This window comes from Lissotriton helveticus, chromosome 6, assembly GCF_964261635.1.
Source record: "Lissotriton helveticus chromosome 6, aLisHel1.1, whole genome shotgun sequence".
Classification (NCBI taxonomy): Eukaryota; Metazoa; Chordata; class Amphibia; order Caudata; family Salamandridae; genus Lissotriton; species Lissotriton helveticus.
Window position 1 is genome coordinate 888,785,067 of NC_136067.1, and position 25,112 is coordinate 888,810,178.

The 25,112-nt window shown below is 43.0% G+C and overlaps 1 protein-coding gene across 1 annotated transcript in view; it reads left to right on the plus strand.

Annotated features, from left to right (window-relative positions):
• The first annotated feature begins 390 nt into the window (after positions 1–390).
• LOC144762542 (G-protein coupled receptor family C group 6 member A-like) overlaps positions 391–25,112 on the plus strand; it is a 203,744-nt gene continuing 179,022 nt past the window's right edge. The window contains exons 1-3 of the mRNA XM_078647774.1: positions 391–827; positions 3,099–3,402; positions 18,951–19,778. Of these exons, the coding sequence (XP_078503900.1) occupies positions 391–827; positions 3,099–3,402; positions 18,951–19,778 (1,569 nt within the window). The remainder of the gene's footprint in view (positions 828–3,098; positions 3,403–18,950; positions 19,779–25,112) is intronic.

Sequence of the window (25,112 nt, forward strand, 5' to 3'; positions counted from 1 at the left end):
GCACGCATAGCCCAAATTAAATTAAATAAGAGCTGGTATGATGGTGGAAGTGCATTGCCGAACCTACAATTATACTACTGGGCGAGGCAACTCAAGACCATCAACAGCTGGCTGCATGTGCCCCAGGACGATCCAGCCTACAGAGCTGATAGGGGGCAATTAGGTACGAACAACATACTGGCGGTGCTATATAATAAAAGTCTGTCCGCAAAATTGGTAGGACCCACAAAACAGACAGTTGCCTTGTGGTATACGGCACAGGCAAAACTGGGGTGGAAAAACACTATCACCAAACTTACCCCTCTATGGGACACCAAGGCACTGGGACAACTGAGAACAAGCAAGGGCTTTACACAATAAGAAAATATTGGGATCTCCACGGTGGGTGACATGTGGGATAAGGGAACAGTGATCCCCTTTACACAACTCCAACAACAATATGCTTTGTGCCAGAATGAAATTTATCGTTACGTACAGATTAGGCATGCATTGCTGACTGCACTCCCAGCTGACACAGACGTCCCAGAGGCCTCACCACTGGAGGACCGCCTGCTCACAGATGTCATGCTACAACGAGCTACGTCCCTCACATACAAGAAGTTGATTAATAATTTGCCAGACCCCACACTTAAACTCCGGGATAAATGGGTGGAGGAGGTGGGAGATATGGATGACACGGACAGGCTGATGGCTTTGGCATCCCCTAGGGAGGTGGGCATCTCATCTAAATTCCGGCTGGTGCAACTCAAAATAATACATCGAGTATACTACACCAGAGCCACACTGCACAGGATGCAACGAGCGACGCATCCCTTCTGCCTCAGAGGGTGCGGAGAGGAGGGCACACTTTTTCACACACTGTGGGACTGTCCGGTAATAATCGAATACTGGCGGCAGATCCTACGCACTATGTCACAAGCGCTGAATGTCTCCCTCTTACCTGAACCTAGAAAGTGTATTCTGAATGTGTGGTACCCCACTGACCTCACTCGACAGGGACAAACATGGGCTACGCTTGGTCTAGTGGTGGCAAAGAGGGACATAGCGCAGAAATGGGGAGCAGCAGACCCCCTCACGTTGGCGATGTGGTGTAGAAATATGGACTTAATAATGGTGACGGAACGCACGATTTACAAAACATGGGGAAGCCCGCGTAAATGGAACAAAGTTTGGGCACAATGGAACACCTACAGGGGGTAACTATGCAATTTACTATCGGATGATGATATAGATAGTTCGGAGGATGAAGATATGGAAGAATAGTGGTGCGATGTGTGAACAAACTGGTTTGTTTCAATGAGACATGTAATATATATTGAATATTTTGAGACCAGTGGACCTGCTTACGCCTCGATGATCGAATGAACCTGATACTATGTGCCTTGTTTTATTGCCTAAATTATGTAAACCAAACTCATTTACTTCTATGATTACCGTCTACATTTCAACTGTTTTTCTTCAATAAAAACAATTAAAAAAAAAAAGTTTGGAAAACAATGACAAAAAACACCTCTGAAATACACACAAAAGTAACCACTGGAAACAGAACAGCCTGTTACACGTGGCCCACATTTTCTACAACATGGGTTCCCAGTTTTATATCTAGGGTGTTAATTCCCACTTGTTATTCTAACTATTCTCCTCCTCAACCATATTCTGTTTAAAACTCTGATGCAGCGAATGATTTAACAGTAGTCCAACCCTGGAAGGCTGCAAAAAAATGTTTAAAACGTAATTATATCAAAATGGAGCTTTTTATCACCATACAATCCATTAACAAATGGGTCCCAGTTAGTTGGGCTCACCTCCTACTTGCACCCTGCCACTTGATAAGAGAATGTGTCCTTTTTTCCAGATCATGGAAAGGACATCATGAATGGTAACATATTCTTCCCAATATTAGATTAAAAAAGTCTTTTAATCACGCTAGCTGATAAAGCCACTGAGGCTAAGGATTATTTAAGTCCATCAAGATCCCTCAAGGACCCCGTTTTCATTGAAGAAACACATATACTATGAGCAGCTCCCCTTGCATTGTCACTACTCATTTTGAAATGCACTGCCCACCTATACCCCGCATGCACAGTGGAAAGTAGGCATCCATAACAGACTTATCATCCGTGTGACCCCCCTCATTTAGCCTATGACTATAATATTTAAAGACAGATCCACATACCTCACCACTGGCTATTAACATGAACATGATATGGCATCTGTGCAGTTGACCAGCTGCATCAAAGCCTCTAGGGCTAAATCCCTGCCGATGTTGTGATGCTGCGCAGTATGTGACCACCACACCAATCTCCAGCATCAAACAACGAGCGCCTTCAGCAGAGACATAACAATACAATACTCCCTATTTGAAAGGGTGCAGATACAACCATTTCTAACTCTTAGTTGTTTATTGTACATCTTGCTACCTGTACTTCCCTTTAAAAATTAATGGGGTAACCCAATAAACGTCACAAGACCTGGGTACAATGCAGTAATGAAACAAGTGCTATGTGACTGCTTTAGAGAAGAATAAATTATATTTTATCATGTGTGTGTAGCTTAAATAAGTCAAACACTGGTAAGAAAATACCAAAAATAAATGCAACAACATACCCTGCTGTCCAAGATAGCATTGTTCCAAACGTACAGTCAATGTAAAACACAAAAATGCCAAAGAGGAGTTTACGTTCAGTATATTTAATTTCATATACTTGAAACAGATCAAAATTAATTTGACAAAGGGAAGGTACAAAGGTTGCTCAAAGGAAGAGAGAAGAATGGGTGTGCTTGTGATGAGTAGGAGCTTTTGTGTTTCACATTGACTGTACGTTTGGAACAATGCTATCTTAGACAGCAGGATATGTTGTTGCAGGATAGTCTTTTTTCAGCAAAAGTACTAAGAGCCTTCAGTTTTTGGCCTAGACCATCTGGGTAAAGTGGTGCTTTCCCTGAAACATGCGGAAAGGGAATGTGTCAGGAGTTTCAAAACTAAGCTGCAGATTTTTATCTGGTGGAATCTTAGAGGGACCTTGTTTAAATGAAATACATTTAATGTGAAAATTCTGCATTTCTAAAAACTGAAAATATTACCTATTTCTCAACAGATTTGATTTAGAAGGATTTCTCCAAACTCTGGCTATGATACATGCCATTGAGGCGATCAACAATTCAACGTTTCTAAATGGAATAAAATTGGGATACGAAATTTATGATACTTGTGCAGATGTTTCTACAGCTCTGGTAGCTACCATGAGGTTCCTGGCCAACGTCAACAGTTCAGGTGCCAATGTAGAGTCCAAGCGCAATTACACAGATTACACCCCGAGAGTGAAAGCCGTAATAGGAGCAAGCAATTCAGAGGAGTCCATTGCAGTGTCCAGGCTGCTGACTTTACAGCTGATGCCTCAGGTAAGTGTTCTTTGTAGCACATTTACGGTCAATGTTTATCTATTTATTGTTATGCACGGCACTTGTTAATGTCTAAAGGATAACTGTTCTAAAGGTTTACAACTGGACTGTTTTGGGCGATTTGAAGCAAAATCCAGTTCAGTAATTTTGGTATTATCTCACGTTTCGAGAAAGCTAGTATGATGAATATATTGACAGTGTCCCCACCCAAGCCTTGCCTTGTGAACCTCCCTTGTGTTGTAGAATTTCTTCTCTTGTGTTCATGGCCTGGAATTTTTATGGAGCCAGGGTACTTGGAGCTTACACACAGGCCATTTTATTATTTCCATACATTTTTTTTAACTGTTATCAAGGTCAGGTCTAGAATTTATATGAAATTGACATCACACGAGAACGATTAGCACGGGGAGAGCTACACTCCCTTCTGTTGCCCGGAGCCAAGATCCCTCGAGACTGCCACCCCCTCCTACACACTGCTCTGTTGTGCTGGCGTAAGGCGCTGGCGTACACGGCAGGGACCGTACCTTATGCAGACAACATCCCCCTGTTAGGTCTCCCAACACCGCAGTACATCTGACACAACGCAGATTACAACCCTGGACTGAGGCAGGGGTTAACAGAGTGGGCGACCTGTTTGGGGATGACACACTACTGGATCACGCCTCCTTTGTGCAGTCAATGGGGGCCCCACTGCGATTGTACTTCCTACATGCTACAGTGACACACTATGTGAGATACACATGGGCCCCACAGCGCAGCAAACCAAAGAAATATGAACTAGTGCATCTCCTTCATTATATGGGGACCATGGGCCACTTATTACGATGGCTCTACACGGGCATTAGAGAACACGCCGCCCTGCCTCTTACTACCCTCAGAGACACCTGGACTCTAGACACAGGAGAGGCTATGACAGACGGGGCTTGGAAGATAGTCCTAGAACACCACAGAAGGGTGTCTAGAAACGTCAAGTTTAAATTTATACAGGCTATGGTGTTGCATAGAGCATATCTCACCCCACAGAGGCTCCATAGGATGTTCCCTGCTTCCTCCCATAATTGTCCCCGATGTCAGATGGATGAGGCCGGTCTCCTCCATATGCTGTGGTCATGCCCATGACTGCGCAGCTACTGGGGAAAGTCTGCCATACACCAAACACTGTCACGACCCTGCAGATACCGGAGGGGGCACTGCCTTGTCTGATAGGACACAGAAAGAGACCCAAGACCCAAAAAGGCCCGCTGAATTTCATAGACCTTGTATCATTATTGACAATTAGGGTCATAACTATGAGGTGGAAATCAGCCAGGCCCCCGGGTGTAGAGGTGTGGCGGTCTGATTTGCTGAAGTGGGGCAAGGCAGAGGGTGTAATCCTGCGTAGAGAGGAGGAGCGAGGGCTCCGGAAACATCCAATTGCGCAGGAATGGGAGCGGATGCTGCTGGAGATAGAGGAGGTAGACCTGGTGCCCTCGCAGGCAAATATCCCATAGTCGGACCTACAGGGTGGAGAGCAGAGGAATACAGAGCAGGAATGGGTCTGCCAAGTGCACAGGTTAGCCAGCACCATGCGAATGCACTTTTCTGGATAGGATGGAGTTTATATGCCGACGAACACAGTACCTAACCACTGGAGGAGCCAGGAGACGTAAGGGGAGGGATGGGAGTTGGGTGGGACGGGGTCCAGTTCTGAGGCGACACTGTAATGCTAACGCAACGTGACCACTGAAGCACTGAAAGATGGTTAATTATTGAATTTACTGTAAAACTGAGAAGAATCACTTGTTAAATAGCCGAAAGTTATAAGAGGGATAAGAGAAAAGACTGTTCGATGATAACATGTATAACTGTAACATAAGATAATTGATACAGTCATGAATAAAGAGTTTTTAAAAAAAAATCAAGGTCAGGTCTAGGTGCAATGGCAGACCCGCCTTTTAAAGAGAGGTGCAATAGTACAGAGAAATTTAGGGCTAGATTTCCTAATGTTTGCAATTGTGCTCAAGAAGAGCAATGCAATTTTGTGCTTTGATTGCGGGTTTTCATAATGTATAGTAATTTGCCACTACGTTTTGTGTTATGTCCCACCACATGAGCACTTGGCCAGTCACTGAAACACCCTGGCAAGACAATTATAGATAAGATCCCCGTCCAATTCCCTTCCCTTGCCACAAGATAAGAGAAGCAGCGTAACATCAGCATAACAAATTACTTTAGCACCCAGTGACTGCCGGTATAGTCAGGGGCGTGAGGTAAATGTTAAACAGGGTGTGGCTTTTTTTAAAACGAATCGGGATAAGGATGCAGGGCCAGCTCTGAGTGGCCCACCTCCAAGTGGCGCTGGTAGTGTGGCAATATAGTTACACTGATTTTTTTTCTGGCAGCTCAGATGCCTCCTGCAGCAGTTTTCCCAAAGACTAACTTTGGCAATGACATTGCAAGGATGAGGCAAGCTAAGCCAGAGGTTTTATTGGTGGGCATTTGCCGCTAAGAAACATCTCTGAGCAGGAGGAGGCCTTTTCAGGTGGCAAGAGCAGAATATAAAGTAATTGCATACTCTGCATGGTTTACCTCAGTCAGTTCCTATGTTGAGGCATTTACTATTCTTAAGTCTCTTTTTTGGCCAGTTGTTACTGCGGGAGACAACCATTATTAGTTCTTCCTTCAAAAAAGCCCTACAAGGATTGTGGGTGCAGCTGGCATCTTGAGTTTGAAATTCACTATCCTGATTGGGAACTTTGCAAGTATTTTGGGCACCCGTTATGGCTCTTTCCTAAGTAGGCCTCCTTTTTCAACACTGTAGAGAAAACGCACTTTGAGAGAATGTGCTTCACGAACCCGTATTCCCATACCATACTGAATTTCAGTGCCATCATGGATTGACCATCACTTATAGTAAGGAGTCTCCTTCTCTCTCCCTCGTATCTATCTATCTATCTATCTATCTATCTATCTATCTATCTATCTATCTATCTATCTATCTATCTATCTATCTATCTACCTATCTATCTATCTATCTATCTATCTATCTAGCTATTTCTCTTTCAGCCAGATAGAACAAACGGATGTTTTAAATTGGAGCCAAGGAAAAAGATCAACTTCTGCTTGGCTGGTGTCAGAGTTAAGTTACTGGTCCTGAAGAACAAATAGTGACAGATAGATAGATAGATAGATAGATAGATAGATAGATAGATAGATAGATAGATAGATAGATAGATAGATAGATAGATAGATAGATAGATAGATAGATAGATATCATAAAAATATTTGTATGAATCTGAGCTACTCCAGAGAAGTTATGAAATTGTGTATGCATTTTGTTTTTATGCAGTTAAATGCACAATGAGCTCAAAGGCAAGTGGGGTCAGCCTGCTGGGTGTCACAGCACAAAAACATGACAAGCAAATACGAAGAAATGTGAACATATTTCCTATGCACTAAGTTTATTTGTTGATTGGTGGCTGGCAGATGTGCCTGGTTATGTACAGTTGAGGTCACTTTGTCTATATTTTTAATACAACTGTAATCAAAGATAAACACTAGCAGATGTACTAAAGCCAGGTTGTGCATGTCACCAGTGTGACAGTAGCAGCAATAAAGGTAAAGTTCACGGAAGCAGAAGCACAAGAGGATTAGGCAGAAACATACAGGTATCGATTCTATTCAGAGGTAGAAAATACAGGGTACAATCAATCAGAAATATGGACATAGAATTCATAAAACCATGAGAAACCCTTGATTTTCGCTAATAAACAAAGCTTATGAAAATGGGTATTAAAGCAAATGGATTTGCAAAGGGATGTAAAAATATCAGTTAGGGCTTCTGACTGGTAGTTGTTCCTGAGTTGCAAACATCATGGCTGAGATAGAGTAAATAAAAAGGGCACCATTTACTTTTCTGTGGTGTTCACTGGTGTTTTAGTGTGTGCATTGGAGTTATTTAAAGTTCTTTTGCTATTACAGGGAAGGGTGAGAAGAAAGAAAAGTGGAGGGTGATGTCCAGAGAGAAGCATACCGAGCAATGGAGACCAACAGATAGAAGCACTAGGGCTCGCACAGATAGTATGACACTTAGGAGCACAGACAAAACGGGTATTGTTAACAGGGAAACAATTTGACCAGATTGAGTGCATGAATGGAGGAGAGGTGGGTTACTTGTTGCCTGGATGGATTAGTAAATATGAGAGTAAGTGAGTGGCAGCAGCCACTTACACATTTTTCTTTACCATTCTACTCACTTACTGAGAATCGTATTTACCCATACATTTATCTATGAACTTTTTCATTCACAATTTATTTATCACTACATTCATAAAGTTGTTCGTTCATCCAGTGGTGCTGGTGATCCCTTAAAGTATGGGGGGGGGGGGGGGTAATATTTGCAACAGGATCACCTCATTGTTTTAAAAATTTGCCTTGGATGCATGCCACATACATTTACCCATACATCCCCACTCACTGTTTCTCACTTCAACAAACTCCCACTTTTACAATCACTGACTCTCACTCACAACTACAAGGGTACAGGGTCTTTAATTTGAACTCCCGGGGTATGTGTGTTCTGCTTTAATGGTGTGCACCAGGGCTCAGGGCCCTAATGTAACTGCACCTGCTGCCTCATTAATAGAGGCACCCTTGACTCACTCACGCTCACTCTCACAATTTCACCTTCACTCACTCATCATAACTCACTCACACTTCTTTGCTCACTCCCTTGCCCTCACTTTCACTTATTCATACTTTTTCAAACAAAGACGTGAAAAAACTGTTTTTTGATGGTGTGTAGAGGGATCACAAGTAGATGTGTATATTTGTGCATACACCTACAAGTTTACAATATGCAAATCACTCCAACTCTGATAGAACAAGAAAGGGTGTTGTGACAGTATAAAAGCACTGAAATAAAATCTAAAGTGACATGTATGTTAGAGTAAACATCCTTTACAACGCAACCATTACACCGCACTACACTTACAATGCAGTCATTACATCGCAACATCATTTACAATGCATGTCAAACAACAACACAGGCATTACAACACATGACACTACTTTGCATGTCATTACAACAAAGGCATTACAACGCATACCATTACAACACTTACCATTACAACCCATAATACCCCTACACTATCCAAAACGTACTCCACTGTTGCACCCCCTGGAGTTAAAATAGTAATTTTTACCCCTACACTGTCCAACACTTACCCTACTGTTGCACCCCCTGGAGTTAGAATAGTAATTTTTACCCCTATACTATCCAAACCTTACCTTACATGCAGTGTTATGGTATGCGTTTTAATGGTATGCGTTGTAAAGGTATAATGCGATGTAATGGAATGTGATGTAAAAGTAGTTTCTAAAAATGCAATGTAGTGTCATGCGATGTAATGGAGTGCATTGTAAAGGATGTTATGATGTAAAAACTCCATTGTAAGGCATGCGTTGTGAATATAGACGTAACATCATACATTTGTATGTTAGATATTAAAATGGAGGTGATGGGTGCACCGTTTTTTCAACTGTGAAAGCTTAACAATATGTGTGGCTTAATTATGTGTTTATGGTCAATCAAAAATATTCATCAGATCACAGTTCTTAAAAAACAGATCTATAGGTGAGTGGGGAGCAATAACTCATAAAAGTGCATTAAGGGCACACACTTTGAAGCTCAGAAAGGTTGGCAAGTGCAGTTAGCAGTCTGTGTCAATGGAAAAGCACCGCCTTGCGCTCATAGTTGCAGCAAGCGGTGAATTCCCATCCGGTGAACTATGTCAGGTTGACAGCCGACAGGGACTAAGGTCTGCTGCTTGAGGTAAAGGACACACCTACAAGCAGATGTATATGTCTGTGGATGTGGATTTGTTAACTCAGAATCGTCTGTGAGGGTTGAGTGGACGAACCTTGGCATAGCCTGTGTAGTGTTGTGTTGGATGTAGGGTTTCCATAGGAACAGCGCTCTAAGTAAGTGTGGCCTAGAGGGCCTGCCAAGCAATCTGTGTGAAGACGAGGCATTCTAAAGTTGTCTTTGTAGAGTGTTTCCTAGTTGGAGGAGGGAGGACATCGGCCCTGGAGAAGTGTGGCTCACTGGTTAGAGGAGGCAGACGCGGACGCTGAGATCAGACCCGGGACCAGGGTTCAATTCCCGACGCGGCAGGGTCTTGAGCCCAAAATGTCCACGGACTCGGTAATTCTCGCTTCGGTGCCTACTCGAATCACAGGTTCACACTCTGCAACTCTGGGCAATAGCTTGCTTAATCTCCACTACGGCTCCCCGCGGCGGGATGCCTGGCTTTCACCTTGGGGATACCCAGTAGGGGCTATCTCACAGGGAAAAACCAGGACGGGTTCCCAATGCAAAGCGCTTTGAGACCTGGCGGTGATATTGCGCTATATAAAAACCCATCCATCCATCCAACTAATGTGAGCCCTATTGTCTAGCTCATAGTTTTGAAGGCTAGTCAGACTTCATGTTGTAGAGGTTGTTTGCTGTGCTCTCTAAATGCTGAATGGCATTTGCATGGCCAGACAGGTGGGGTATGTGGTGCTGATTTCCTGTTTTCCATGATTATGCTGAAGTAGTTTGCACCACAGGTGATGCAAGTCAGTTCCCGTGAGTAGGTGAAGTTTTGATGTCAAAGTAGACTACTGATGGCAGATCTTTATGTAGTTGTTTTACAAAGCAAACAAACATATAGCCTAACATATCACATGTCCCTTATTCCCATGCATTGCTGTTACCGTGTTTGATTCAATCTTAGTTTGCCGGGCCACTGTTCCTAAAGTTACCAGATTCCTAAATCAGTTTGGTTATGAATTGGGTATTCATTCTGCCTGCTTATCGATTTGGCCTGGAGTGTGATTTTTCTGTGAGTCATTTGGTTCTGTTCTGATGGGAAAGATTTGTCATTACCTCACCTATAATAAGTGGTAATGACAAGTGGAGATCTACTTTTGTGTAAATTTACTCTTATACTCAAGGGTGAATCTACACTTGTTTGCTATTAACCATTTCTGAGGGTAGATTTATACCTAAATGCATACTTACATGTCTCCCTCCTCTGCAGTTCAGGAGGTGAAGACATCTATGACTGAATTTACAAGTGTGAATTTACTACCAGTAACCTTTGACTAGTATGTAGAGCAGTGGCTGCTCCTACGCTATTGCGGAGGAGCATCACCCCACTGCTTTTAAGCCGTTCAACGTATGGGAAACATAAAATTATAATAACTTTAAGTTATTATCATTTCATGTTTCTGTGCTGCAGTGCTCTCAGAGCAGGGGAAGAGTGGTTTGACCACTCCTAAGTGCCCACAACTGTTTGGCTGGCCCTCTCGGGCTGCCCAAACCAGTCATGCACACTTTCCCCGTTCTCCCTGCAGGCTATATTACAGCCTGCATGGAGAACATGCCCAGGCCCACATTCCCTGGCTGAGCGTCGAACCAGGACACTCAGACCAATCACAATGCTTTATTGTAGCATTGTGACTGGTCAGGGGAGGCTGGCTGTGCTTCCTGTTTCTCGAGTCAAGATGAGCAGAGCAGAGACGCGGGACCCAGCTGTAAGGCAAGTGGTTATTATTTTTTTTCTCCATTGACCACAATCCCCCCACGCACTCTTCTCCCCCGTTGCCCGCTCGTCACCCATGAGCCAATGCCGGCTGCCACTGATGTGGAGATCTCTTCCTCCGAGGCAGAGTTCTCACTAGACAAAAGTGTAGGGAATATTAATAACTTTTATCATTTCTAAACCAAATTTTAATTTGTTATGTAAAAAAGGAAGGTAAAATAATTTTAAATATTAGTAACCCATAACTAATATAATGTAACAGCACATTAACTCATCAAATACATTTTTTTTAATTAACCAAATATTGAAAATATGTTAATTTAATTCATAAATATTGTTTTTAGTCAAATATTTAAAAAAACACTCTCACGCCTATATTGATATTTAGTTAATATCTTTTCAATTTAAGTAAGTGAATATTGTATGTTTTTGTGTTAGTGTAAAATAATGTTATATTTTTATTAAATGTTAAACAGTTTAATTAATGTTTTAACAATAGCCCAATGTTCGTTCATTTTTAAAAATATAATATATTTCATTTTTAATATAATTTAACATTTTCACACTAACAATGATTTTATATATATTTAATTCAGAAGTCCACATAATTGAATGTATTTCATATTATTGACCAAGGGGTGCTATGTAAAGTCCTTGGCTCCATTATTTTCTGTGGTAGTGAGTTGCAGTACCTGTGAGTGACCATATGTGGTGCTAGACTTACTGCAAAGCTGAGTTTGAGTACATTTATGACTGTTTTGGAACCCTTTTTGGCTGCACTAGCTGTAGAAGTGTAAGTTGTGATTAGCAAGGGACTTACTCTTTTATGGGTAGGTATTGATATCTGTGTGCCCCTCCCTAAAGCCCTCCTTATCCCTGCGTAGTACAAACACAAGTAATAATATTCCCCACGTTTAACTACTCCACTGGTCCCTCCCAAATTTACTTCCAAAATGTATACTTAAGTGTGCAGAGATCTCCGCACATTTGATGGAAATCGCTGAACAGGAAAGATAGGAGTGGTGGAGGCAGGGATCTCCACACATAGGTTTGTGGATTGCATTTTGTAGTACATGAGTAATACTACTATAGTACTACTAAACGCAGTGCTTAATTTGTAAAAAAAAAAGAAGTACAGGTGCTGAAAATGTTGCCAAGGAGGCCACAGTTCACTTCTTCCTTTGGTGAGCCCCACTTTCAACACTCTCACTGCCTCAGTCTCTATCTTCTAACCTTGATTTGTTGTCTATCCCCCACGTCCTTGCTCTAAGAGTCTAACTTCTCACCTCTCTAATTGTTTTCTATCATCTTTGTCACACCTGGTGTGTTACCTTATTCCCCGCATTTCTGATTCGCCCTCTATTCATCCTACCCCTGCCCTTTTTCCTCTTCATTTTTATCCATGCTCTGCTCTCTCTCCCCTCGATCTTGGCTCTTTCCGATCACTCTTCTAGCAGTGATTAGCTGTGTCTCCGTTTTATCATTTTTCTGCTTTTTTTCTTCTGTCCTGTCCTCTAAATCCTTTCATTCTATCTTTTCTCTTCATAATGCTCTCTTTTTCACATCATGGCTGCTTTCTCTTTGTATCTGATTTGCTCTCCTTTACTTCTACTTAGCTCCGTCTTATCTCTCTCCTCTCCTGTTGTTTCTTTCCCCTCTTTACTCCGGCTCTCTCTCTCATCTATAACACTGCTGCTTCCTGTGACCCCTGTCGTCAGCCTGTACATGTCCCAGCTAATTTGAACTCTGCGTTTTCCTGTTGTCTTTCCTAAAGAAGAGGAAGATATCATGTGTTTTACTTTCTTACATACACCGAGTGCAATAACAAAATGTACACCAAATGAAAATTATTTGTTTGCAAATATTAATCAGTGCAGTATAACTGGGTTCTTTGCAGAACAGGTAGCTTCTCGAGCACAGCAGGTGATGTCAATACTAGTGCTGCCTGTAATTAGTAGGTCCAGGGATGGCGATGGCATTGGCATCCACTGCTCAGCTTGCTGTGACCCTCCCTGCTACGGCACAGGCATTTTCCCCAGCCGTAATGCTGTCAATGTAGGTAAGTATGGCTGTGGTGCCTACTGGACTCACGCACGCTCAGCAATTACCATGCTGCGGTGCAGCGCACAGACTCTACATGTGACGCCATGGCGCACAAAAGTTGTGTTGGGCCACAGCCGCATCGATCACATTGAGGATAGCAGCAATGCAGGGCACAGGATATGCTAATCAGGCTACACAGCAAGTGGAAAGTCCACACTTACTTTTGTGTATTCTTGCTCAAGAACCCTCACTCCCAAGTTCCAAATGCACTCTCGCAGCTTCCTTGCCTCAACTCCGTCCTGAGCCAGCCCCCAGCTACAATTATCCAATGGGAGGCTTAGGCTCAGGCAGTGGCATGGTGCAGCAGACTCTGGGAATAGAATTCAAGACATAGTTTTTTGATGACTTCTTGGATTTGTGATCGGCAAGATGACATCATCACTAACTTGGTGATACACAATCATGCCTGCCTGGACAGGCGTATGCTGGCCTGTCTATGAACATTTACCAGCCAAAAACCATGCAATGTATGTTATTCTTTTTATTTTGAATTTGAACAATTAATATTGAGACCACCACCTGCAGGGTCAGAAATTGTAGCCCTGGCCCTGTGAAAGAAGTGCAGGTGCTGAGCACCTGAAAGCTCCTACTCAAATTAAGCACTGACTAAACACACTTCAAAGTACAGTTCGCAAGGCACTTATAAGTACAATTCCTGGAGATTGGTGGAACTCTTACCTTCTCAGAAGAATCCCCCATCCTAGAATGTAAAAACACTGTCTACAGCTACGGAAATATAAAACTGAACACACAATAAAAAGAGCAAGGAGGGGTCAGTGTCATCCTTGAACATCTTTGGTAGATGATCATTCTTCATCTACCCAGCTGGGTATATCGATGGTCCACGTGTAAACCCCACATCAGATTGATTAGTCTTTTCATCATAGAGTCATCCCGACATTTGCCCTTAGGAGCAACACTCTTTTATCCAACATTTGAAGAGTCGTCCGGTTCAGCACAACTCCATGAAATTAATATATCTGAATAGGCGTCCCACCCCACTTAATTAGAAAACTGAGTGCCGTTGTGACCTATCTGAAACGTGATATTTAGCCTACCGGACAACATATGTGAGGGTTCTAGAACATGCATCAGCAGTAAAAGACGCTGCTGCACACCATAACAGCAGTGTAGTGGCCATCTTTATTGATATAATACTTGCATCAATACAGCTTGTTCCCCTTGGTGCTATTGTGAGTCTTTGGTATCTGTCAAGGTTCTGAGGAAGGTGGCCGCATTACCCTTTATGTGCCATTGAAATGCGCGTCAACCTATATTGTTCAGATCCTGATGAACACATCTATCCCATGGTCGTGGAGATTTTGCAATCTATTGTCTCCCTTTTTTCAAGATATATATGTGTTTGTGAATGTTGTATGAGTCCGTACAAGTGTGGATGCTTCTGTTTGAGCATGTATGAACATTTTTCTCCTGTATGGTTTCTCACTCAGGGGTTATTTGTTTAAACAGTGTATTGCATTTACTCTTGAATTTTATGCAGGATTTTTTTATTTGTATGTATATTTATATAAAAAGAGCTTTATAAAAAAAAAGAAAAAATAGTATAGACATTTTTGATACATATATCTTCAATGATAAAAAAGAAGTTAAATAAACATTTATGACAAAATCCATCTTATCTTATCAGTTTGTTGATGTTATTATATTGTTTTAAAGCCCATGCTGAATTTAGTTCTACATTTATGAAAGACATATAGGTCTTGAGGGAGTTCTCTATTGTGTGTTTTGGTTTTCCCCTCTTCTCCCTGACGTCAAATCATTTTCTTTAGAGGAGGTCCCCCTTTTTTGCATAAGATAATCATTCTCTGAATATCAGAAGCTGCACAGCATTTTGCTTTCCCCTGCCTAATCCACATATCCTGGAGAGGCAGGGGAAAGCGAGAGGCAGAGACTGTGTATTAGTTCATCGTAATGTTGAGAGCAGTGGACTCTTACAAGGCCACATAAGCCGCTGCTGCTCCTTTATCTTCAATGTTGGTCTCCACATCAGAATATTCTATTCTATATGTATGTTGCAAACTGGGCACTCAGCATGCAATTAGCTCTCCATATATGTCTGTTCTACACATTAACTTCCCTAGACACTGCAAAAAATACGTGTAACTGACCCAGATTGCACTTATGTACTCAAAATAATTATTTTGCCTTCTCAGGTTAAAGCAGAATGACGTGTCGAGAAAAGAATTACTTTCTTCACGCTGAAAAAACAAAACCAGCACCTGTTTATTGTGATAACTATTGAAGTGTGGCTGTTGCCACAAACCTTTACTCCTTCTCTCTTTCTCTCTATGTCATCAGGTGTCTCCGCCACATAAAACTTACTGGAAGTGATGTCTAATAGCCTAAAGGGCCACAGCAAACACCAGACAGAACAATAACACGAATATGTTATTACTTGTGGACAGTTACACAAAACACTCCCCTTGAAGTATATGTACTGTAAATGTTGAGGCAGAAAAGGGAGGGGCCTGACTGTCCAGCACTGTGCAAGCTAGAAAGGGCACTACTTCTATCCTCTTATCGAGATGCGAGGGTAGAATGCTGCCCCCTGATACAGCGGCAGGATGCCTACCAGCAGATGTGCACTAAAAAAATAGCTGTTTCAACTTTTCATTGTATCTTCTTCTAAGAGCTAGGGAAAATGTGCTTTAGACCTGGTGAAAGTAAAGGAAACCAGCCCTCATGTTTTATGCTTATCTTTGAAAATGTGTGCATGTGTTGTATGCGCGGAAATAGTGAGGACCCCAGAATTTCCTGTCCAATGAAACACTGCGTTCGAATTCCAGTTGGTTCATGAAAACTCTGGTCAAAGTTTGGGATCGACTCACCACAAACCAGAGTCAGATTGGCCTATAGGGTAGCGGGCAGTACCATAGGGCTGGTCTGACAGATCAGTGTGTGGGCCAGTTTTATGGCTGTTTGTGGGCCTGTATTAGGGTCTGCTGGGCCGGTTTAAACTGTTGATGTCCCAGATATTATAATTAAACCAAACATTTCCTGCAGCAAGCCGGTATCTATGCAAAACGCTTATACAGCGTGGCTTTACATGTTCAAACCTGCCCCAGTAAGCAACCTGGGCTACATGTTTAGCTATCTGATTCGCAAATGGGATCCACTTTTATTTTGATGTGCAGTCCTATTTTCTGTTCAGTCTGACGCTGCCCCAAAGAAACAATCTTGACACCTCCTACCTGACAAAGAACATCCACGCTGTACCACTAATAACAATAGATAAAATCACTCACAAGAAATCAAATAACAACCTTGTAGATGGGGACAGAACCCAAAACACATCTTGTCAGCAATGGTTCAATACAAGATCTCTTTCACCCAAGCTGTGACCTCACATGGAATCTTTGGTTCTCAGGGATCCTGCCTGCCATTGATCAACAACAAGTCACAGACTCATCACTCAAAGTGCAGGCTAAAAGCTCCATAGTAACTACTCCAACATCAGAACTGCTCACCCAACAGGCAATAGTCAGCCTCCCTTACCCAGCAATCTCGAATTAATACATTCTACAGTGTCATAATGCCACCAACTTATAATAAAGAAATCTGAAGGAGAACTTGACTAGCTATCTGCCCAAAGACGTTCTATGTTCAACACTGTGTCATCAACCACGGATTTTCTGTTTTTAAAGTGGAGCTGATCAACATCTGTTCAACCAAGCCACCTCCCCTGGACAAACATAATACAGAAATAGTTGCCACACACTTGAAAGCATGGCTGTTGGGAGCTTGCTCGCCAAATTTGATCACTTGCTTCTACGAAGCTACAAACTATTCTACCAAAAAGAGTGATGTGGAGAGTAGGACAAGTGGGGTGGTACATTTTGGCTTGTTGACGCACACAAAGTCCAATGACACTGTATATTCCCTATTTAAATATGTCCACACACACACAAATAACCCAAACACATAATTTTTAAAAGCAGTGATCAGCTGCTTGCAAAAATGATAGCTCAATCTAAGATCACATTTGCAATACAACCACAATCTATGGTGCAGTAAATCTTTATTATAGAGCACCTCTATTCTTCATGGACTACCTCAGACAGAACCCATTGATAACTAGATGTAACAAGATTATGTGCACAGATTGGGTCCAATCCTTGCTGTTGCACCTGTTCAAATTGTTGAGGGCTGCCTCTGGTTATATGTTTATTTTATACACTCAAAAACATACTATGTAAGCCCAATTACTATAGTGAACTTTGTTACAGATGTGAAGCAGGCAGGGAAAATAGTCAGAATGGCAGGCATTATTTTCTCCCTAAATGAGTGTAGTTTTGTGATAAGGAATCTGCATATGGACAGTGTCATATCGTGTTTGAAACTAACCTATGATTGATTACCTTAAACGAGCTGTGGTACAGATAACTAGATACATATCTCATAATTCAGCACATAATTACCATGTGCTAAGCTTTTACAGAAAAATAATATTTTAAGTTAATTTAGTTCCTCTCTTATGAAAAACGCATTTGCCTTGGATAGCCATGTCTGAACTGGGGTGGCAGAGTGGGCTAAAGAACGGTGATGGATTCAACCCAGATCTTTTGACTGGGTGTGAGTGTTTGATTGGTTCGGATGCTCCGTCCATCACCACCCCCTTTTGTACCGCTTTTGGATACAAAGGCAGCATTGATGTTTGAATAATGTGAAATTATAAACTGAGTAAAAGGTATGACAGAAACATGCAGGAAAGCATAGAATAGGCAGAAGCTAGGGCAGTTTTCCTGAGTCGCACTAGTAAGGTTCATGAACTGAATGAAGACCTGAAATAAGGGAAATTGTTTGTGAATGTTCCCCTAAACCTCTTGGTTATACCCTTCCCTGACTAAACTTATTGGGCCTCATTTGTGAAAAGTGTTACATCGCTGAGGAAAAACAGCGATGCAACACGTTTCATTGCGCTCTCCTTGTGACATCATGGATGCGCTGTATTTCAACTACGGCGCTCCATGTCGCAAGGATTGACCAGATGCATCAGGAATCCTAATATATCTGGTGGCGCAGTAATGACGCATCGCTAGAGTGTGTCGCTAACCTGACGTAACTCCAGCAAAGTGTCATTACACATATGGCCAGTCCTATGTGAAAGGCCCTGCGTCACTCCTTACGCCTGCTTGTAGTAGACGTAAGGATTTGACACAGTCAAGTCGTAGAAGTGGCAGAGTGAAATTTCAGAGATACGAGCCTTTTTTTATATGGGGATGCCCACCCTCCATACATTATACCTGGCGCAGGTATAACGTAGCGCAGGCATTTACAAAGTGACGCATCTGCCTAGATGCGTCACTTTTGTAAATAGGGTGTAGTATGGCACATTTATAATGCCGCTGCAGCATCCCTGAAAAGTGACACAACAGTAGCGTAAAGACTTCATGAATAAGGCCCGTTGTATTCTGTGTCATGGTGCTGTACCTCAACGCAGTGCTCTATGCAGTCACATATCTGGCTTTTTGCGCTCAGTCCCTCAGTTGATTGTTGATTAGCCCTATCATGCATAATAGACACTTTGCAACGTTTGTACACTGCCCACATATACCCACATATACTTAGTTATCATACTTGCCTTGTCCACCACCTCTTGAAAACGTTGCCTTGGCTTCAGCACCCGTGCTATGGTTCCTGTGAGCTATAGATTGAATTAATTCATTTATTATTATTTTGTAAACAAAAACAAGTGAACAACCAAATCCTAAACATATTTTCTTGCTTCTGATTTAGTCTGGGGTCGATCATTGCCATTAGTTTTTATACATTTTTAATGCAATTCATCGTGCACAGAGCACCCATCGGTTTCATTCCTCGTTTTTCTAATGTCCCCTGGTTGTTTTTGGTTCACAGATCAGTTACTCCTCTTCTGCCGATATCCTCAGCGACATCTTCCGGTTCCCGTCATTTTTCCGAAGCATTCCCAGCGACATCTTCCAAACCAAGGCAATGGCCAGCCTGATCCAGAAGTCCGGTTGGGACTGGATTGGAATGCTCACCACTGATGACGAATATGGGCGCCTAGCCGTGGAGGACTTTGGCAGGCAGGCCATGAACTTCAACGTATGCATCGCTTTCCGAGAAACCCTGCCCTCCTACCTGGCCGACCTGACCATTGACAAAAGGATAAACAGTGTACTGAAGGTAATCCGTGACCACGTGAAGGTAAATGTCATCATTGTGTTCTTAAAACCATACCTGGTAATAAAGCTCTTCCAAAAGGCAATAGAGATGGAAATAAGAAAGACCTGGATTGCCAGTGATAACTGGTCGGCATCCCTTCAGGTGGCATCGATTTCCAACATCAACAAAGTCGGGAAAGTCGTCGGGTTCATGTTCAAAGGTGGAAATGTTTCCAGCTTTTCCCAGTTTTTGGAAAACCTAGAGAAAAGGGAATTTGAACATAATAGACTTTTAGACCAATATTCAATGCTTCTAGCTGGTTGTTCACACGTAAGTGAACAAGACTTATACAATTGCATCTCTGATTACACCAAGGGAAACTGGCTGTACGAGGCTCCTGTGTCACAAGGGTCCCTCCGAGAGGACTTCCTGGTTGCGAGTGTGCTCCCAGGCTTCGTCTACGGAACCCATCTGGCAGTGACTGCTCTTGCAAGTGCTATCCGTAACCTGTGCAAGTACCGGGACTGCAAGAAACCGGGATCTTTTGCTCCTTGGCAGGTAACGCTGTTCCGTACAAGTATATGCGCATGCCCGAACTCTCAGAGTTAGAGTAGCTTAATTTGAAGGGACCGAGCCATCTGTCAGAATTACGTATTTTATTATGCCTAGCAATAAGACCCCATAAAAAAACATGGATACACTAGGCATGGTATACAGCCTTTACAACGAAACTTTTACAACGAACTATCATTACAACGAAACTTTTACAACGCAAACCATTACAACGCATAGCGCTGGGGGGCGCTCTAGGATAGGGAATAGGTTTAATGTACTATCCAACACCTTCCCTACTATCCACGGGGACTGGAGTTGGAATAGTAAATTAAACTATTCACTATCCAGCGCCCAAAAGCATTATGCGTTGTAATGGTATGCGTTGTAAAACTTACGTTGTAAAGGTAGGCGTTGTAAAAGTATGCGTTGTAACGTCATACATCCACTAGGCATGCATTGCAGGTGGGTTTTAAATGTATTTGCTGTCCAGTTGGCATATGTTTCCTTTCCAGTATTAATTCTGTTCACAACAGCCTGTTTACTGTATACTACCATGCTATGTCGTACACCAATACACGACAACATTCATTACAGTGCTTAATTTGTAAAAATAATCATTTCTAGGGCCCTCGTGAGGAAGCTGCTGCCGCTTTCACCACCCATTGCCCTTTCAGTGCTATTACAACTACTAGCCACCACACGCATACAAGTGTGTCAATTCAGACTATTCCAGGCATCCAACTCTATAAGAATGGCTTGGGTGGCAGGTATTCAGTCCCTTTTAATGCATATTGAATTAATAAACAAATGTTGTTGTGCTCATTTCTAAACTAGGCAGACATCGCCACCATGTGGTAAACTGTTATAAGTGTCAATGTTGAGCATTAAGAGTCGTGCCAATCACTGGAAACCACCGGCCCAAATTAAGCACTGACTAGAGAAGCAGAAACGGCCGGTGGCAGTGATGTTGCCACCAAATTTACAAACCAACTTAATACTATGATTGTTTTCTTTTTGTTCCTATTGTTAAGCGCTGTGATGCCCACAGGCCATGTCAGTATTGTATCAAATGACAAAACAAAAACAATAAACAAATAAATAAATAATACAGTAAAAATGGCAACTAGTAACAGTATAACCACTGGGGCCAGTCCTGAGATATTTAATGGAAAGTTCTACATCGCAGGCTAATAGTTCTGCAGGGAAAAAAATGAGGGATGAACAAACTTTGAGTGCATTTTCCCACACATATCGCAGCGGTTTTTAGATTGTTTGCTTTCCCCCCAAAATTCTGAGGGCCTCATTTATGAGGCCGTGCGTCACTTTTACGGTGCCGGTGCGTCACTTTTTGTGACGCACCAGCAGCGTAAAAAATGTGCCTTGTTGCACCATATTTACAAAGTGGCGCATCTAGGTAGATGCGTCACATTGTAAACCCCTGCGCTACATTATACCTTCGCTAGGTATAATGTATGCAGGGGGGGCGTTCTGACGCAAGAAAGGGTCATAGAAGTGACGCAGTGAAATCTATAAGATTTCACTGCGCCACTTCTAGGACACAAATGCATACATTTTTTACCCCTGCATCACAGCAGGCGTAAGACTGATGCAGGCCCAGACCCCATCTGAAAGGATACATTGCTGGAGTTGCGTCACTTTTGTGACACACTCCATCAATGCGTCACTTTTGCACCATACAGATACGTCAGAAATACTAACGTATCTGTAACTCCTTGCGCCATGATGCGTCATACAGTAAATATGATGCATCATTAGTGTCGCAAGGAGGGCGCAGTGAAAAGTGACGCATCACTATTTTCACGCAGCGATGCGTCACTTTTCATACATGAGGCCCTGAATACATACGTATGTATGTATGTATAAATATACAGAGGGGCGTTATGCCAACCCTCTTCATCTATTGGTCTGTGTATCTGCCATTCAGTTCTTGCTTCCTCTAGGGCAACTCGTTTCCGCCATATCACAATAGGAAATATCCTGGCACATTGTATCCCATACCTCTGTCCTGACCTGATTTCCAAGTGAAACGGGAACACTTTTTCTCCAATGCGCTTTAATGCGATCCATAAACTGCGCCTTATTATAACAACAGAGGGCTCTGTCACAACTCCCATAAACTATGATTTGTGGTATCTTCCTTCACTCCAAATACCCTACGTAGAGTCCAGTTAGCCACCTCCTTTGCTCGGTGAAACCAGAAGATGGTCATGCTCACTTTTCACAATTTTGCTTACTTCTGGCCTTGGACTCTTCCTAGGTAATCTTTTAACTTTTTTAAATTTTTGGCTAGAGCGTGGTTCTTGTAAAAAAGTATTTACAGTTACAGGGTAATGAGAGCAAATGATTTCTTCCTGTTCTCGAAGCTCTTGTGACTGTGCCAAGTAGTTCCAGTAATACTGACTGATAACCTGTATAAAGCAGACATTTCAAAGCCTGCCGGCTTGGAGAACAAGTTGCTTTGACCTATTTTCCAGTCTCGGGAACGATGGGCACACCCATTTATACTAACAGGAAATTAAAGGGCCTTTATTGACACATTGCTAGAAACAGAAAAGTCCATGTCAAGAAATAATTTCTACTCACTTTCTGTATACTTGGACGTAGTTGGGGAAAATAAAGGATGTGAGTGGTCTTGTGTGTTCTTCGTTAAAGAAGGCATATTATAATTAGTACTAAAAGTAAATACAACTACTAGCAAGCATCAGAAAAATATCTAGAAGGAGCTGAATTTCAATATCTAAAGTTGCAAAAGTGACATATTTACCGAGAACTCTCTTGGGGGTCCGATGTGCAAATGTCTGTCTGCAAAATACTGACTGCAAACTATGACAAATAATGATTCTTAAGAACCAACCTATGTATTAATCGGTTGGTTCTTAAAAATCAGAATCGTAGTGGGTCATAATCCAACGTAGCTCAACCATATTGTTGAGGTAGGTAGAAATTTGTGACTCTCTATAATTAGATCCCAGCACATGAATGGTGGTTTTTCGGGTCATCAAACCACCATGTTGGTGATCACGAGGGCATATGTCAAACAGGAACCGGCTGCAACCTTTCCGTTAGTCGGGAGAATAATAAAGGTAACACCACGAGTCTACGAGTCATTGTGTGTGTGAATTACAATTTTTCAAGACCGCAGTCAGTCGACCAATCAAGGCGACGGGCAGCCGCTCAGTCTGAAGCCTTTCCAATATTTTTGTGAGCTCTTGTTAAACATTTTTTTGATATACTATTTATGAAATAAATAGGTAATATGTCAATATATGTATGTGTCCCAACTTGCATGTTGTATAAAACACATTTTAAATATGAGAACATTATCCTCAACAAAAACCCTCAGGGAGCTGGAGAGGATAGCCATGCTGGCTCTCGCAGGAGGTGGGAGCCAGCCATATTGCGAGGGCTTCATGGTCCCCAAACAGGTGACCATGCCTCGGGACGGGGTACCTGGGGCCAAAATCGGCCTGTGGAGGGGGCCGCGCGGTCTCCGTCCCTTAAAAGAATAACAAAAAAGAAATGGCCTGGCCCCGGGGGAAGGGGTCCCTGGGACCAAAAATGGCCCGGGAGGGGGGCCACTGGGCCCCTTCCCTTAAAAATGAATGTAGAAAGTGGCCATGCCCGGGGGAATGGGCTCCTCGGGCCAAAGTCTGCCTGGGGAGGGGAGCTCCAAGGCCCCCTCTTCTTTTGTGGTAAAAAAACGGAATGAAAGGGCTAGCCCCGGGGGATGGGATCCCTGGGGACAAAATAAGCCTCAGGTGGGGGGCCAACACATCTACCTCCTTTTTGAGGTCAATAAAAAAAATGGGGCAGGCCCCATTGGATGGGGTCCCCAGGGCCCAAAGAAATCAAGGAACGGGGGGCTAAACAGCCCCCCTTCCAAAAAAATAAAAAAGAAGAAGCCAGCAACTCGTAACTCACCGGATGCCCCACCCCTTCAATGCACTACTCTGCAAACGCGCCTCCTAGCATACTCTCAGGTGGGGGATGAAGTCTTTTTTGATGCTGAGGGTCCTTAGGGGCTAACTAGCCCACATCTTACCTCCAGGAAGCCCCACTCAGTGGGATTGATGAGAGGTGGTCAGAGGTGAGACCCCTTTTTACCACTCTGCAAATGTGCCTCTTGGTGCACAGCTGGTGGGGTGATAAGGTCCCTTAGTGTCCTGACGATTTCAGGACTGTAGTGGACTTCATCCACCAAGCAGCAGTGTGACAGGAGCCATGTTTGCAGAGTGGTGTGAAAAGGGGGTTTGCCCTCTAGCCACTCCCAGAAATCAAACTGTATGGGGCTTACTGGAGGTAACAGGAGGGCTAGTTGGCCCCCAGGGACCCTCAAGAGGCAAGGGAACTTCATCCCCCATCCAGGAGCATGCCAGGAGGCACATTTGCATGGTGGTGGAGAAAGGGTGTGTGGCCTGTGACCACCTCTCAGCAATCCCACTGTGTGGGGCTGTAAGAAATTGGGTTACCAAATCTCCAGGGGGGTAGCACGGAACCAAGCGGGCAGGCCAAACTTCGAAGGACATGTGAAGCACTCACGCAGTACCCACAGACGACACACCATGCACACCACAAAAGAGGCAGGACACCAGTTTGAGTTGGAAAATTAGTAAGTAGTTTAGTATCTTCAACCTGCAAGGAAAAAATGCATCAACAGTGGTATCACAACACGGCGCCAACTGGCACCAGAGCCAAGTGTATCAGGGGGGATTATTTACATGGGAAGTAAGGGCTGAGTCTGTAAGTCCATGGCTGAAATAAAGAAGGTGATTACATTTGTCATTAAACCTGGGGTCACTATGGCGGGGCCAACTCAGGCTCTCATCCTTGGCAGTATGACTCCAACCCGACCCCTGTAAAGGAAAACTTCATGGCATCACAGCAAATCCCAACAGACAGGAGCACCTGTAATAAATCAGCAATGCTTGCTCATTAACATGGGATATAACCAGGGGCCTGGAATGACACGTCAGGCCAGCACAGGGGCAGGACACCTGCAGTAAAAGGGCACATCAATATTAGATATCGGTCTCATCACCTTAGGCCAGGGAGATGACCATCTCATCAGGGTAGTAGGCACCTTGTATGCAATTGAACCATAGGCATACACATTACGCTGTGACATTAGGCATTTAACCATAAGCATATCAACACTGGCGCATTATTCCTGAGCAATACCCTGGGCATCCAACACATTGCACACCTCACCAGTGCATACATTAGGGTCACTTAGGCAGGTAAATAACATCCGCAGGGGCCCACAACCTTAGTTGTATAACAGCCTGGAATCAGCGTAGGATCACCAAACAGGCGTGA